The sequence below is a fragment of the Poeciliopsis prolifica genome, unplaced genomic scaffold (genome assembly GCF_027474105.1).
Source record: "Poeciliopsis prolifica strain line A6 unplaced genomic scaffold, Auburn_PproV2 SCAFFOLD005, whole genome shotgun sequence".
In the NCBI taxonomy this organism is placed as follows: Eukaryota; Metazoa; Chordata; class Actinopteri; order Cyprinodontiformes; family Poeciliidae; genus Poeciliopsis; species Poeciliopsis prolifica.
The window spans coordinates 18,687,755-18,705,052 of record NW_026562380.1 but is presented as its reverse complement, the minus strand read 5'-3'; the positions used below and the strand labels follow the sequence as shown (position 1 = coordinate 18,705,052).

The following is a 17,298-nucleotide window of genomic DNA, read 5'->3' as shown; positions in this document are numbered from 1 at the left end:
TAAATGATCTCAAATTAATGAGATAGTATCTCAAAATAATGAGATGCTATCTCATATTAATGAGATAATATCTCAAAATAACGAGATACTATCTCATATTAATGAGATAATTTATATATATTTTTTTAACAGGGTGGTGGAAACGGGCTTCCATACGTTAGAAACAGGGTTTTAAAATGTTTGTCAAAGTGGTGGTACTTGGACGACTTTGCCATGCAGAAAAAGGTTCGATCCCCTCGTTCATGGCAGGGCACTCCTGACCAACAGATGGCGCTAAAGCGACTGGAACGACTGAACCGGATTAAGGAAGAAGCGCAGGTCTCGCGCTTCCGGGCGGGATGATTTGAAAATAAACAAGATGGATTTGATCGCTGCGCTGCAATTTCTGAACCTGAACCGAGCTCCACAAGGTAACGCTAAATCATTTAGCTGTATTCATCACGAGAGCTCAGGAGAAAGTCGTGTTCTTGGCTTTGTATCGGTTCATTCGGCTGCGGCTCTTGTCGCAGTTTCCGGACGGCAGAACTGTCAAGACTCTGACACCGGGCTGGACGAGATCAGATTTATTTACAAAAAACAAGCAAAACGGCCAACAAATGCATTTTCTGTTTCTAATGGGGCTGCGAGGCGGTTTTATTTTATATAACATAATATAATATATGAACTGATGAAGCACAAAAACATGGATACATATGTAAATAGTTTACTTATGTCTTTTATGAAGACAAAAGTGTCCAATATTCCTAATCTCCAAATTAAAGCTAGCTTTAAAGACTACAAAGAAGGCTTATTAATGACTTCTGTTTTGTGAAGACTAATAACTGAGCATCATCATAATGTTACTGGTTCACATTTTCACCTGCACTATTACCTGATTGCCTTGGTTTTGTCTAATTATTGACAATAAATGTGATGGAGGAAAAAAAAACCTCATCTTATAATGTAGCATTTATTCCCTGTTTAGAAAACAGGTGCTTCAGGAGAGGATGATCCTTATTATTTCTTATTACTCAGTATAATTTTTCAATGTTGATACTTTAAATATTCTGATCACATTCATGGTCTGTAGACTTCAACCATTTCAGGACAATAAACGGAATGTGGTTCAGAATGCAATTGATAATCATGTTGAATAGTTAGCATTTTATTGGCAATCTAAATAATTGGCAAATGGATATTTCTTGCAACTGACGGCCTATCAAACACCCAGTGTATTATAAGCCTGGCGGGCCACCAGGCTTCACTTGTGCCCCACCACGCTATGCATTACTTATTTATTCAAATCTTTTTAAAATGTTAGCTTTTTTTAAGACTCTATAATTGGTGTTCAGTTATTAATCTTTCAATAATACATAATTATCAAGTGATATTTTCAAATTTCCTGTCAACTTTAAACATTTTTTAACTCAAAAACATGACAGGCTGCTGCATGAATAGCCCAACCACTAAGCTCAGCAGGTTTTCTGGGGGAAACCTTGAACCGACTTGCCTTGGTTGCTACATTGACTCATCTCTTGAATAAATTTTTCTAAACATTGGACCACTTCAAGATGGCTCCTGGAAGTGGGGCAGGTGCCTGTTTACAGTTTTACAGGAACTTTTGAGATGGTTCCCAAACTCAGTTTTTCTAACGGTAATTAATACTTGCCAAGTGTCTGACTTGCATTGTGATTTCCAGACTGGGTGGACGCCGTGTGGGACTTGGAGTTCACGGAGAGGAAACCGCTGGACCACGTCATAGAGGACGAAGTGTGCGCCGGTGGAGAGAAGTCTTTCAGAAGCCTGATCCACTGTCTGCTGGAACATGCTGCAGATCAGCAGCAGCCTGCAGGCAGGAACGGAGCATCACAGGTCAGCTCTCACACCACTTCCCTAACAGTTTGCTCTGATTGCTGAGTGTAATGTATATCTGGAAAATGCTCTGGAGCTGTCGTTTGCTTTCTGCAAAAAATGAGTCTGCTAATCCTCCATCCCTGCTTGTTTCCAAAGCAGCAGGGTGTCTGGGTGATCCTTGGAGAAAACAGGGTGTCTGTGAAGTCTCTGGTGGCTGTTCTGTCCTCTTTCATCCTGGCAGCAAAGCCCAAAGGGGCCAATGTTCAGCAGAGGGTTTGTGGACTCTATGCGGCTTCTGTTTACCTGCTGCTGCTGGGGATCCCAGGTGAGCATATCTGGAAACTATTTGTTAGTTTCTGAAATGCCAGAATTTTAATTTGCAACTTGTTTGTGTTGTCTTTGGTCTTAAAATGTGTAAGCTATGCAATTTGTTTAAAAAAAAAACAGTCTGATAGAACAGCTCTTTAGCTGCAAAGGAGTCACAGAAAGATGAACGAATGGTTTTGATATAAAATATCAAATGTTTTTGTAGCTACTGTCTCAGTAAATCTGTACAAACTGTACTCCATAGACAAAATTATGGTGTGACTCTCGGTCCTGTGGGTTCTATTGGGTTCTGTTCGGAATTGAACTCACCACAGGGAGGCAACACCTGTTGGCCAGACATCGATCACTGAGGGACCGTCTGCAGTTTTTCCTATGGAAACAATGATTTACCTATTGGTCCACCATCACAACAGAGCTTGGGTTGCAATGGTGGAATTCAAATTAGTTCTGCTTGACATGTTGCTAAGGAAAAAAAAATCACATAAAAATCATGTTTCATTTTCCTCTTCAGTTAGTTGTATTTATCTTTGTTAGATTTTCATGGTTTGCTTTTTTTAAAAGGTTAGTCAAGGTTTCCCCCAGAAAACTGGTAAATATATGTGCCCTAGTTCAGGGGCTAGGGCACACTGACCTATGACCCTACTCTGAGGTGGAATCAACATTTTCTTTACTTTATAAATATCTGTGTCTTCCAGGAAGCATTGCCAACAAGGTTTTCCACGAGGTTTTGTTGGACACGTGTCTTGACCTGACCTTCCACTGCTGGCCCCAGGAGTCTGGCAGGAAGCGCAAGAAGGACGGCCCGAAAAGTTCCCAGGCTGACAGCAAACGCTCCAAACCGCAGCGTAAAGATGCTCCAGAGGTGCAGCACCAAACCACGAATCAGTCGCAGCCCAACAGATCATCTAGATCTGCTCAGTCCACTGAATTGTTGCAGCATGCCGCTCCGAATACACACAGCTTCAATGGAGCATCTGTCAAACTTTTGGGAGACAGTTTTACAAAGACACGCTTCACTGTCCTTCTCTCAAGCTTTCTGGTTTTATCACAATCAAATTTAATAGCACAGACTCTCAGAGATACAAGGCACCACATTGCATCCTTTTTTTTTCTTCTTCTTTCAGATGGAAATGGAGGAGGAAGAAGAGGAAGATGAGCTGCATTTTTCTGGGCAGGAGCTGACGAAGATCAGAGATGCTATTGCTGTCTTGGTTCAAAGTCTCCTCCGTCTCCTGCAAACTTTCTCACTCAAAGACAGACCACAGAGTGCCAGTAACTGCACGCAGGTAAGCCCCGCCTCCCCACACACACACTCACACACATAGCAAGGCTCTGTGCCACACTGCAACGTTCTTTCCTTCTCCCCAGATCTTCAGCAAGCTGCTTTACTTGGAACCTGTGTTGAGGGAGCTTACCTTTGCTGTCCCACGGTGAGGTTTCTTTCTGCCGCTGCCATATTGAAGAAAGGTCCGACCGTCCTGGAGATGAAAGCGAAACTGGTTGTCATTTCTTCACAGGGATCTCTGTGAGCTCCAGAGTGTCCCGGAGATGGCCTTCCACGGCCTGAAGCTGCTCTGCTCACCGAGACACGGAGAGCAGAAAGAGGTAGGATCCAAGCTATTTCACTGATATACACGCGTTACACACGGCTGGATCAGGACCAGTGTGTAAATAATAGAGCTTTACAATCAAAACCACCTAGCTCTGATCCAACAAAACCAAATATGCAAATACTTTAAACTTTTCTCTGCACTATAGGTTTTGATTACTAGTGCTTTTTTTAAATAATTGGACTGGACAGTTAGCTCTCCACTAGACAGACCCATTTTCATCCCTTGGCATGACAAAGCCACAGTGTTTTTGTGGGGTCAGTCTAGCCAGGTCTAAAAACCAGAACTGGACTTTTGGCTGTGGAGAAACAATTGTTTCCTGGAGGTGTGGACCGTGTTGAGGTTTTGAATTTCACTCCTTTGCTAAAATTTGCTTGTGACGTATTCGATGTGCCAATTTGACACTTAGAAGAAGCTTACCGGAAATTATCTGTGCTGTAAACGACCGTCCTCCACTGCAAAGGGAGAAAAGGCGGCGTGTTCAGTTTAGTTCACTATTTGTAATTGACACCATCGTGGACTAAACGGTTTGGTTCACTTCCTCCGCTGCCAAACATGGCTGGTTCCCCATATGTGTAGTGATCGGCAACTCTGCATCCTTCAGTCCCTGCGGAGGGTTTTCCAACGGCTGCTCTACGTCATCCTGATGATGAGTAAAGGCCACAGAGGGAAGCCGTCCCTCCTTGTCCCGAACCAGGCCGTCCTCACCACCCGGGACCAGGCCATCCACTTTGTTTGGTAAGCAGTTTTGTTTGTAAGCAGTGAACTTGACTGAACCTAGTGAGCTTAACTTGGAAAGAGGTGAATTGCAGGGGTAGATGACACCATCAACACATTGTGGAGCTGGCGTCTCTTTAGAGCTTCCAGCTCTTTTAGCATGCTACATTGTTCGTGCTTTTTCTGTTTTTGTGACTCCAGTCATGTGGTGGATGAGCTGAAAGAGCTGGCGACACCTCTCCTTCAAATCCTCCTGCAGCACATCTGCTTCCAGGTGAATCTAATCCTCGCCTTTCATTGGCTAATAATTGGTCGTCCCTCGCTTCCACGGCGATGGGAGAAAGGTCTAGCACTGCCTGATCACTCAGTTACTGTTCTGGTGCCGTGCAGATGGTGGAGAAAAGCGAGTACCGTAACCATGGAGCCCAGGCTGTGGGTATGCTGACATCTCAGATGAGCGGTACGGACTACGCCCGCTTCATAAAGTGGCTTTTCATCTTCTCTGGTCAATCAAAGGTAACACAAGACTGTTTTTTTTTTTATGTCTCCTCTTGAGACGTAGACTTGAGCAAGTTCTCAGCTGTTCTTGTAGTATGTTGTAATGTTAGTGGCTCCATAGAAACCATATAAAGAACGGAAGGCTAACTTTCTTGTAACTGGTGTTGCTAAAACTGGACGTCTTTCCAGTCTGACTACACAAGGTGCTGCTTTTTCTGCAGATGGTGCACCGCCTGTTCTCCGTGGACGTGGCTATGGTTTTGCTGACTCAGCCGGAGAGAAGCTTGGAGGAATGTCAAGATCCGGAACTGGCCAAGTTCCTGTCGCACAAGTTCCTGATCCAGGACCTGGTGTTCGCTCGACGAATGGACGAGTCTCCCACCGTCCAGGGCCACGCCCTTTCCTGCCTGGCTCAGTGTCTGGAGCTGCCGTCGCTCAATGTCACCCGGGCCGTGCACACGCTCTTCTCTGCCAGTGAGAAAACACCTGGACTCTAGCACTAGGCGATATGGACAAAAAATAAATTAATTCTACAACAACCACCGACTTTAATCTATGTACATTTTCTGTTTTAGCTGGGACACAGACGGTGCTGGAAGAGGAGCTCACCACAGGTACAGCCTGGCCGAGAGCTTGTTGGTGTGCTGGAAAGATAACTGTCAGCAGGAAACGTGCTCACTGTTAATAAGGGCGTTAATAATAAACACAAGTGTGTGTTTGTGAAGACGCATCACTGCACAGATCAGACAACAATTACATCTGTGTGTTTATTGCTTGAAGTTCCACAGCAGACGACGTGTGGACAATTTATGGGAAGCATTAAACTCCAAACTAATGCAAACTCATGATAAAATGTTAAGGATTTCTAAAATTGAATTGCTTAAAATCAATTTAAACAGGGTGGTGTTTAATTTGATAGGGTCTTAGAATGTGAAAACAGCTGGAACCCAGTTTTTTTTTTTTTTTTTTTTTTTTTTTAAAGTGGACTGAGCGACTGCGTGTTGATAGATGCCTCTGTGTTGTAGGATCTTCTAGCTCCCAGAAAACCTACCAAACTCTTCCCTTCAGGACGGTAGATCTCAGCAGTGGTGACAGCGCCAGCTGCGATGGTGAGCTTTCTTTTTCTCAGATGTCCCGGGTTGTCAGCGTATTTACACGCCGACGACTTGAATGTCAAATGTCATGTCATATTTTGGCTCCATCTATAGAGAACCTGGCCCTTCTCCTGCGCCGCGTCAGAGACTCTAAAACCAACGTGAGGAAAGCAGCCCTGCAGGTACTCCGATCAAACCGTCGCCGCACGGCTTCACGTTTTCCGGCTGTATGTTTTCCACCTGGTTCTGCTTCATCCATCTGTTCTGATGTCCGCTGTTCAGGCTGTGGTGGGTCTCCTGAAACACGGCGTAATTCCCACAACCCGGGAGAACCTAGAAACTCTGGCGGAGCGCAGCAGAGACCCGGCTGTGTCTGTGAAGAAGAAGGCCTTACATTGCCTGGGAGAATTGCTCACCGTGAGGCTGTCTTTCTCTTCAGAGGTCAGCTGAAAATGTGACGATCAGGAATCATGAAACGACTGCTTGATGTCACCACCAGGCTAAACCAGGGTGCGTGGAAGTCCAGAAGGCGTGGCTGTTGGGTGTGGTCCCAGCTGTGGTGGACTCTGAGAACTCTGTGCAGGATAAGGCTCTGGAGCTTCTGGACCAGGTTCTGCTCAGTCGGGTGAAGCCCTACTCTGAGTGGCGGCACCTGGACCAGAGCGAGAGGCTGACCTGGGACCTGCTTGACCTGCTGTGTAACGAGTGCCGGAACCTCAGGTCAGGACACTTCTCTCCTCATAAACCTTGCTGTCTCTTTTCTGAACTCCTGCAGAGACGAGCAAATTAAGCTCATCGTCAGTCGGCTGACGATGAGCTGTAGGATAGCTCAAGTAGGATAGAAATTTGAATTTTGCTAATTTTTATAAGATCAGACAAAAGTTTGACACATTCAGAGTTTAGAGGAATTGGTTCCTAAAATTATTCAAGACGAACTGCTTTCCAACAGGCCTCAGATCAACAACATATGGCTTATTAAGGTTTTCCACACGTTTGACTCATCGACGGCTGGCAAACATGGGCCACCTCTATAAAAGCAGGCTAATCGAGTGTGTTCCAGGCTTAGAACACACTGAGAGAAATGCTGAACATGTCAATGTTTGAATGTAGTGTGAAGCACTTTGCTGTCCTCTGGACTTGATATCAAAATTGCAATTCCACGCAAAATCTGCAGCTGATGACTGATTTTTGCATTAACGGCTGCAATCGCAAATTCCTGGAGTGACTATATTATGATATATTTCTCTCCCTGTTAGGAACCACAACTTTCACATGACCAAACAAATACCATATGACCAACCTCCTCTACTGCCCCTCCAGAAACAAATGGCAGCAAGATGGAAATAAATATCTGTTTATATTTGCCAAGTGGACCAATACATATATGTTAAAAACTGACTTGTGTCGGCCGATACCAATGTTTGTGTCGATGTATTGTGCATTCCTAAGCAGAACCTAATCATTCAGAGTTCTGTGGGTGGTTTTGAGGACAGATGGAATTGGGGTTCTAAGACTCAGAAGCACATTTGGGATAAATCAGAGGCAGCAGATCAACTCAAGCACCTCATCACCGCAAAGCATGGCAGAGGAGGCATGGCGGGTTTTAGTCCCACAATATAAAGTGGCATTACATGTGTAGTTGTTTGTGCTTTAATGCCCAGAAGTAGAAGAGAAGATCGTTTTCAATGAGATAAAGACGTTTGATTGTTGCATTTTCCTCCACAGTCGGTACTTCAGCAGGGCCTTCACCGTCTGGTCCAAACAGAACAAGTTCACCCCAACATTAATCTCTAACCTGATCTCCCACACGGAAACGGAGCACGCTGCAGGGGCCTGGCTGCTGCTCTCCAAGGTCGTCTCCTCAGTGTCCACAATACCATACGGCAAGATCCTGGAGGCCTGGGACAGCATGGTCAGGTGAGGACATCAGCCTGTATCCACAGTGTGAACATGAAATCCCTGAACATCCACAAGGTTTCCCCCAGAAAACCTGTGGATGAGGACACAATTAAAGCCTGGTGGCCCGCCAGGCTTATAGGACACTGGGGGAAACCCTGCAATCTACATTTTAATGTTGACTTTCTTCTGTTTCCATAGATCACATGACGTGAATGTGACGAACTGCTGTCACGTCCTTTCTGTTGTCGGAGACATCGCTGCTCATTTAAACGAGGACACCAGGGACAGGATATCTGGTGAGGAGCTGGACGTGAATCTGTCCTGGAGGACTCATCAGCCGTCCTCATGTCTCTCCCTCAATTTGTCCTCTAACTAGCTGATCTGATGTCGTGGCTCAAGACTTTTAGTCTGTCTCTGGAGGTGATCAGCGCAGCCATGCAGACGCTTTACCAACTTGGCTGTAGCGAAGACATCAAACAAACACAGGTTTGAAAGTGGGAAACATTAACTCTGCTCTTTCGTATAGAAATATTTCGACTCTAATTTCTGTTTTTGTAAATCACTGCAGAGCTTCAGAATGACGTGATTAGATCCTGGTTTATTTTACTCTTAGCTTAAACATGCTCAGAACTCGAAGCTACATTTCCTGAGGTTGTGAAATGGACTGATGCCTAAGAAAACCTTTTCTAGTTTAGCGAAAGTGATGATTTGCTCTAATTTTTGCTACTAATTATCTGACTGCCGCATTCATAGAAAATTCCAGTTCTTTAAATACATATAAATAATAATAACCCACACTTTGGGTGCCACTGACTTAAGGATAGCAACAAATATGTAAAAAAAAAATCCTTTTTTTTTTTTTTTATAAAGGGTACATACTGCGGCATTAAGAAAATAATTTAAAAAATAATTAGTTTTATTATCTTTCATCAATTCAAGAAAAATGAAGAATGTGGTTGTTTTCCTTCTCTTTCATCAGGCTTTCCTGAACCAACACTGTGGCGAGCTGGTGTCGATCTGTGAGACTTATTTAGCCGGCATCATCCTCAGTGAGAACGGAACCAAGAACCTCAACGAGGATCTGATGGTGAGGCTCCTTCAAACCTCACCACCCCCCTCAGAGTGGGAGTGGACAATTACCTGTCAGTACCAAAGCTGCTACAGTCGGCGAGAATACCCATTTCATCGTTGTTTATAGTAAAATCCATAACCTTAGACGTCACCGACATAATCGCAACGTTCAGGAGGAAATTACCACTACTGTAATTGTGACAGAAATCTCTGTTTTGAAGAGTCGAAATAAATAAAAGATTTCAGCTCCCATGCACCTGTAGCACAAATTATTTGAGTATGTTTCTTAATTGTGGTTAATAACAATGGGTTTCATTCTCTAGAAGAAAGAGCAGCTGTTCCTCGGTGGTCTGTGTGCCTCGTTGGGAAGTTGCTCCTCTGATTGCAGATGTTCTGTGTTCCAGATAAAGCACCTCCACACTCTCGGCGTGGCCTCGCTTCACTGTCCGGCAAAGGTTGGCAAGAGGACGGTGCTGCTTGTGGAGTCTGTCCTCTCCTCACATTCCGAGAAGCTGGCGGGTACGAAAGCATTCTGGACCTCACTGAGATGTCGGCGGATTGCTGTTGACCCGTTTACTCCATGAGCCAATTTGGCCTCCATTCCATTACCTACCTTGTCAAAGGTCTAAGAATCAACTACTGTCCTCTTTTGCTCTCCAATGAGAGAGGTTTGACTGACAGACAAGCCCACCAAATCCTGTCTGCACCTTTACAATTGACAATAGTGACCCCACTGTTGCCAACTCAGCAACTTTCTTGCTGTATTGAGCGACATGTCAGACCAAAAGGATTGGTATCGGCTAAAATTGGAATCGGCAAATTAGGCTTTTTAAAAGATTGGTAATCGGTGATCGGCCAGAAAACTGCAATCAGTGCACACCTAAATATAACCAATATTTATTTTGCTGACTTCTTTCACAGATATCCAATGGAAATCTTATTATTATTTGTTTTTTGTTGTTTTTGCCTTTTTTTATAGTCTAATAACAGTGTTGTAAGAAAAACATTTGTTCCTGACTCATCCATTGTGTTTTCTGCTGCTGGTGACCAACAGCCTGTCAGGAGGAGCTGCCAGCATCACTGCCTCTGTCTCAGTTCAGAGAAAACTCCCTGCCTACCAGGATCAAAGCCCATGGCGTGATCACGTTAGGTGAGCTCTCCCATTGCTCGATCTCACACACACACACACACACGTTTTAATCACTCCATCCTCTCTGTGTGGCATCAGGGAAGCTGTGTCTGCAGCACGAAGAACTGGTCCAGAAATACCTGCCGGTGTTTGCCAGAGAGCTGGAGGTCGGCACAGAGGTCGCGGTGCGCAACAACATTGTGGTGATAATGTGCGACCTGTGTGTTCGCTACACCAACATCGTGGATCACTACATCCCCAACATCTCAGCCTGCATGCGAGACGGTGAAGCCGTCATCAGGGAGCAGACTCTCATCATGCTGACCAACCTGCTCCAGGTACGTATGAGCGACTACCGCCGTCACGACCTTCCAGCTGCGCATCTGACCCTCCGTTCTGATTCCCTGTTCACAGGAGGAGTTTGTGAAATGGAAAGGCTCTCTCTTCTTTCGCTTTATGGTAGCCCTGGTTGATCCAGTTCCTGCCATTGCCAGGTAAATTGCAACAGGAAATCCTTGACTGTTGTATGTGATGAATGCAGCCCACGTCATGTCTGCTCCATTCCTGTTGCAGTCTGTGTGAATACTGCCTGCTTCATCGGCTGCTCAAGAAGAACCCTGAGATGTTCAGCCAGCACTTCATCGAGTGCATCTTCCACTTCAACTCATACAACAAACACGCGTCGTACAACAAGTTCCCTCAGAGTGAAAGGTAGCTGATTATTATTGTAGCAGAGGTGATGTCACACTGTGTGTGTTAGAGATGGAAAATAAGGGTTTTACCTGATTTTGCAACTGATATTTTAAGTAAGGCCAGAACTTTTAACTTGTTAATTTTCAATAATCAGTTAGATTAATTTTAATGAGTTAATATTTTTGCATACAAAAATCAACAGTTGTAACTTTTGTATTGTTTCTGGTATGCCTGTAAAACCGTCGCTCAAGCAACATCCACAAAGAGCAGCGATGTGCACCAGCAGACTTCTCCTATAACGATCTTTGCAGACCTGCTGTATCTCTGCTCACACACTGAAAGCCCATCTTTATTGGACGCGTTTTTTCTTTGTGTTTCTTCTACGAAGAGAAAAGGTCTTGTTCTCCCTGAAGGGCGCTCAGCACCGCGAGAAGCGCTTTCGCATCTACCGTTTCCTGCTGGAACATTTCACAGACGCCCAGCGCTTTAACACCACCAACAAGATCAGCCAGACCATCTTAGGTAGCCACACGGCTGCTCACAAATTACAGCCTGGAGTTTGGATCAGGCGCGAGAGTTGGACCTTTTTGTAATGGCTTTCCTTTCTTGTTTCTCTCCCAGCATGCTTTGCGGACGAGGAGCTGCCTCTGGATGCAGACGGTGCCGAGATTTTGTCAGAGACCTTCAACGTGTTGAGTCTCAAAGAATTGAAGCTGCAGGCATTTTCAGCACCAGCAGGGGGTGCTGGGAGTGAGGAGGCGGAGGAGGAGAATGTGGCCACCATGACTAAGGCCGTCCTGCAGGTGGTGCAGAAGAAGGTGGTGTCGCAGGTCGGAGCCCTTCCCATCGGAACTTTGCGGCTTTCTGCAGCGACATGCATTCCAGCTGTGCAGTGATTGAAAGTGTGGCTCCGCTGCTCTTGTGCCCAGGTCCAGAAGAAGGCCTTCATAGAAAACACAGTTCCTCTAATCATCAGCTTAAAGAACCTTCTGGAGCAGAAACGATCCCCTGTCCTCAAAGACCTCATGGCCTACCTTAAGGTTCGTGTTTTGCACTCGTATCGTTTATTTTTTTGTCGCTCTTCTAAAGAATTTCAAGCTTCACAAGACAAATCGTAAGTGCAGCTTTAGTCATCGGTTGCGCTCCACGTTCTCCATCAGGTGACGATGCAGGACTACCGTAACGAGGTGAAGGAGTTTTTCGCCGGAGACGAGCAGCTGGCAGCTGAAGTGGAGTTTGCTTTGAAGGCGGCCGAAAAGGAAAGAGCGATGCAGGAGCAGATGGAAAACTGCAGCGTGACGCCGGGCGCCCAGACGCCCACTGCGAAGGTGACCGAGCAGAGAACACGCGTCACAACAAACTCTTTCATTTGTTCTGGTGTAACATCCAGACGATCGTCTACCGCCACTGAAGGCGTCATCGCTCTCTCCTCTCTCCCCAGAGTTCGGATCCGAGGTCTCCCACCAAGAGAGCCCTCCTGCCCTTTAACTTCGCCACACCACAGCCGCCTCGTCCAAACACCGCCTCGTCCAGACTGGCCCTGACTGACAGGTAGCGTCTACTATTCTAGATCTCACCCCTGAGTCAGCACAAATATACAGCCAACAGAACCCACCTGTAGGTCCGCATGCAGGCCGGAAATATCGAGGGAAATGTATGCGACTGTGATTGTCGTTCTCCATCAGGCGAGCAGGTCCACCTGGGCAGGAGGAGGAGAGTCAGTCCAAGTCTCTGACTCTGGGGAGAACAGGTGAGAACCGCTGAAACCGTCCTTCACCATCACATCGGCTTCCTTCAACAATCAGGGAAACGTTACTTTTCTTTTTCTCGATGTTTTCTTACAGCGATAGTCAAAGGAGAGGTCAGCAACAGAGCCTTCAGCACCCCAAAAGGTAAGAGTCCTTCCTCTGTCGTTTGTACGTCGGTTCAAATGTTCAACTTTTACTTTGAAGGGTCAACCTTTCCTGCTGTTCTTTTTGGAAACACGGAAGCTGAATATTTGCGTCTTCCACAGGTTTCAGCCTCAGCCTCACTTTTAACGAAGGACTCAGTGCGATCTTCAGTGACCAAGGAGCAAGTAAGATTTTCCCTGTTTGTTTGTTTTTTTTTGTTTTTTTTTTAAACTTGCCTCTCTAAATAAGACTGTTTCTGTGTTTTAGTCCTCAAATGGAAGAGAAGGACACTCTGTCCTCCTTAGGGTTCCACATGTCCCAGTTTGTGGTATTAAGCTGTTTGCTCTGTCCTTCCAGGTTCTATTGAGGAGTCCAGCATTCTGCATGTGAAACCAAATGAACAGACGTAAGTCTAACTTTTCTTTTTTTTTTTAAACCCCATACACAGAGATTTTTCCAAGGTTTCTCTCATAAAGGTCGTACTAAAGCATTTGCCCCCTCACAGATTTCTTCTGTTTATGCCTTTTTCCTCGTGTTTAAATGTTTCAGATCAAATTGTCGTTAAAATTCAAAAATAACGAATAAATGCAATCCTATGATGACAAAGTGATCCACTCAGCCATTTTGACACACTTGGCTTAGCAGATTTGTTTTAATGCAGGCATTTGCAGCTGCATGGTGTTGAGAAAGAAAGATGCTCCTGAACGTCTCCAAACATAGCTGAGGCTTACAGCTGCTCACGTGGATCAAACTTCCTCTGGGAAATAAAAACAGTTATAGTCAAGCATGGCTTATTTTCTTTTTTTTTTTTAAATATTTTTTATTTTATTTAGAAAGACAAGTTTCAATCACATACAATAATTATAGCGTTACCCATTTGAGGTCGTACATGTGGTGAAAGCATGGAATCCAGGTGGTTTTGTCCATATTGCCTTTCTGGTATTTTTTAACAGTTTTAGTTGTAAACGGTAATAAATTTGAAGAAAATTGTACACACACACAAAAAAAAAAATAATAATAATAATAAAAAATAACTAAAAATTGGGAATCGCACCACTTCAAGCAATAGAAGATCTCAAGAATATCGAAGGGTAGCACACATAATTCACAAGAACAATCAAGTGAAGTCTGATCTGATTGGTTTTACATATTCAGTCCATTTGGTCCAGATCTTATAAAATTTACCTTTTTCAAGTTGAAGGGAGAAAGAAATCCTTTCCATAGCATAAATCCGATAAACTATTTCAATCCATTCATCCATAGTAGGTGGGTCCGGTTTCAGCCATTTCTTAGTGGCTGCCAGTAGGATAGCCAGCAGCTTTTTGTCTGAATTGGTCCAATTGTCCAACCGCAAGTTGCCCAGATACATCGTTTCACATTTAAATGGAATGTTCACATTAAATATATTTTCAATGTGTTTATGGAGCTCTTCCCAATATGGTCTTATTACCTGGCAGTCCCAAAAAATATGGAAATGATTGGCACCATTAAGCCCACAAAGTCTCCAGCAGGAGTCCCCATTGCTTTGATATCTTCTCTGAATGGGTGTAACAAAAAATCGTGTAATGTTTTTCCAGCAAAACTCCCGCCATGTATTTGATCCGGTCGAGACCCATTGCAACTGACATATACCCTCCCAGTCCTCTTGTGAGACTGTTGTCTTCATTTCTTTCTCCCATTTCCTCTTTATGTATTCTGTATTCCCCTGTTTAGATAGCTGTATAACGTTATATAATTTGGAGATGATTCTGCTTTCTGACCCAGGCTTAATTAGTGATAGGAATACACCCATGAAACTGGAATCACTTTCTCTCAACCCCTCTTTAAAATTTGTATTAAAATAATGTCTCACCTGCAGGTAAGCATGGCTTATTTTCTATTGTGCTTTGGGGCTGATGAAAAGAATCGGTTGTATGTAGGGCTGTGTAATTTTATCGATTCAACAGTATTTGACAATATTTTCCCCCCAGAAAGTATCGATTTTTCATCTGCGAGTATTGATGCATTAAATGTAGGAGGTCAGCGTATCGCCACAGCCCTACTTGTTGGCTCTATAATCCCATTGCGGGAAAAACGAGTTTAAACAACGTAAAAATTTAAAAAGTTCAACACTGAAGCGCAGTCGATGCTAAAACCATACCCAGAGGAGCATGAAGGTACACAACACTCACTTTTAGACCAATGTACTGTAACGCAAATACTTCTTTTTTTAACTATGTTGATGACAGAGGTGGTTTTCTCAGACACAAGTATATGGTTGTAATCTCTCTTCATTGAGTCTGTAAAGCGACTTTAACGCGCATCAGGTTTTATTTCATTTATTAAAGGTGAACGAAGCACCGTTTTTAAACTTCGTGCTCCAGCGTGAATCCTGTGAAGAGTTGCTGTTCAGTCCTCTGACTGGTTGTCTTTCAGGGCTCCGGGGCCGAGGCGGTGGAACGTGCGGTCCCCTCTTCAGCAGAGGAAAACATCGTCTAGAGTTTAGATGTTCCAGCTTCTCCATGTCACATTCTGTCTTTAATACTTAATCTTTTCCTGTTTCCAGTCTATTCAAGCTTTGATGTTTCTGTCACTGTTTCATTTTATATGTTTGCTAATAAAGGAGATCCAAAACGAGGCGTTTAGTGTACTTTGTCTACGTATCAGTTGCAAGCCTTTAAAATTGTGACGATTTATTTTTTTTTTCTCCAAGGATTTTGTTGGCTCTAGTGACCCATATTTTTTTAAAATTAAAAACCTATATTTTTTTAAAGTAGGCTGACAGGAGAGAGGGGAAAACATGGGCAAATGTCACCAGGGCTGGGAGTCGAACCCGCGACGAGGACTAAGGCCTCCATACGTGAGTTGTGCTAAACCCCTGTGGCATCACAGCACGCCCCAAAATGATGGCGCTTTTGATAGGTCAGATAGACTCCAAAAATTGTAACAGCAGCTGCATGGGAGGCCCAATTAAATTTTTTGTCATGGGGGACTATTCTGCTAGTACCTTCCACTCACACTGCAAGGTTTGGTCTCGGTCAGCGTTACTGAAACGCTTTTCCTTCTCGTGTTTTTTGAGAGCAAAAGGAAAGATGCAACATCTGTGATCCTATCTGCTTAAATAACAGGGATTTCCTCTGGAGTGGTCGCAATTACTCCATGGACTTAAAAGGATCCAAGAGATGAATGGCTTGAGGACATACGTCTGTCCAGAGCAATTTAGCCCAATGGAACGGTTGAGTATCACGATATGCTAACAATTCCACAGTAGCATGTCTTAGATAAGGTATACATCAGTGCAAATCCACCTTATTGGCTTTTGCTGCTCCTCTTCAAATGTCTGTCTGTACAGATAGATATGTTCAATCAGATCAAAGTGGAAACGACGTCAAATTCCTTGTTTATGTGCTCAAATTTGGCAGAAAAAGGTGAATTCTGCCATTCCTTCAGCCAAGAAGACTTTAGAAAAGCAGAACCTGCTGTGGTTTTCCGACAGATTGCAGTCTGCCTCATTCCTTACATAACGGTGATGAAATGAATCTTGGTAAAACATTTCTCCTGTCTCGGGTTTATTAGTCTAGGAACTGAAGCCTCTGCGGTTTGAACTTTGGCAGATTTCACTCGGGGTGTTTTTGTTGCTTTAACCGGCTCTGCTGGAACAAACTGATTTCTCAGAAAACCCATCAGCTATCAGCCACCTGGATGAATCTTCCATAATGTCTCAGGGTTTTGAAAGACTGTTTTTGACTCTTCAATCCAGTCACCACGTTTACCCGGCATTAATAACAGACTGTGTGCTCAAGCAGTGAAGTCGTTTCTTATTTTCAGCAGTTTTTTGTTGTTGTTGCTCTCACAAACAAAACTCACAGGTTTCAGTTTATGCTCTAATCCTTCATGTGTTGTGCTCTGACATGCAAAACCGATCATGTAAGCAAAGCATCACCGAGGAAAAGAAGAAAAAAAACAAAAGAACAGAAAAAGCCTTAAAACAACCAAAGGATCCTAATAAGATGTTAACAGTGCGTTCAGAGTGATGGTTTTGAGCCACGCAATTTATAGGTCAAAGGTCATTCTTTCGCCTGATTCTTGTTCAATACATGGCTGCCGTCTGTTGTGGTGGAGCTCTATGGTGTGGTGTGATGATGGGAGGAGTTCGTAATATGATTATTATAATTTTTTTTTTACCGCTTTTTGAACTTAAAACGTCAGATTAAGTCAACTTTTATTTTCAACAAAGTCGTAGGAGATGTGTGTTTTTTTTTTATTTTTTTTACGAGGAATAATATATATTCCTCGGACGCGTCTCAAATTCATGACTGTTTCGTGTTGGTGTTCCAGGACGAAGATGATCGCTGTAGAAGAAGTTCCAGAAAAGGTTCCACTTCCATTAAAGAGTCAATATTTTTGAAGAAATCTGATCTTTAGATAACATCAAGCCAAGTATCGTAACAACACGGGGATGAGGGGGGGGGGAAGAAAAACAGAAAAAGAGCAACCTGTCTGTTGGGATGAAGTCTTTATCACAACATCTGAGCTGTGTAGTTCAGTGTTGCCCC

At 43.9% G+C, this 17,298-nt stretch overlaps 1 protein-coding gene across 2 annotated transcripts; it reads left to right on the top strand.

Moving 5' to 3' along the window:
- The first annotated feature begins 329 nt into the window (after positions 1-329).
- ncapd3 (non-SMC condensin II complex, subunit D3) lies at positions 330-15,373 on the top strand. Of its 2 annotated transcripts, none has more exons than XM_055029418.1 (35): positions 330-410; positions 1,679-1,851; positions 1,993-2,158; positions 2,856-3,022; positions 3,285-3,446; positions 3,529-3,590; positions 3,678-3,765; positions 4,375-4,508; positions 4,689-4,761; positions 4,878-5,003; positions 5,207-5,459; positions 5,561-5,599; positions 6,011-6,094; positions 6,194-6,261; positions 6,362-6,496; positions 6,579-6,799; positions 7,805-7,996; positions 8,177-8,274; positions 8,355-8,464; positions 8,958-9,065; positions 9,454-9,568; positions 10,104-10,199; positions 10,278-10,516; positions 10,593-10,672; positions 10,752-10,889; positions 11,260-11,393; positions 11,493-11,701; positions 11,801-11,911; positions 12,032-12,199; positions 12,313-12,422; positions 12,557-12,621; positions 12,716-12,763; positions 12,886-12,948; positions 13,121-13,169; positions 15,179-15,373. In XM_055029418.1, the coding sequence occupies exons 1-35, from the start codon at positions 359-361 to the stop codon at positions 15,246-15,248; spliced, it is 4,206 nt and encodes a 1,401-aa protein (XP_054885393.1). In that variant the 5' UTR covers positions 330-358; the 3' UTR covers positions 15,249-15,373. The 2 variants fall into 2 exon arrangements, with proteins under 2 accessions (XP_054885393.1, XP_054885394.1); XM_055029419.1 differs by lacking the exon at positions 15,179-15,373 and adding an exon at positions 13,425-13,547.
- The last annotated feature ends 1,925 nt before the right edge of the window (positions 15,374-17,298 follow it).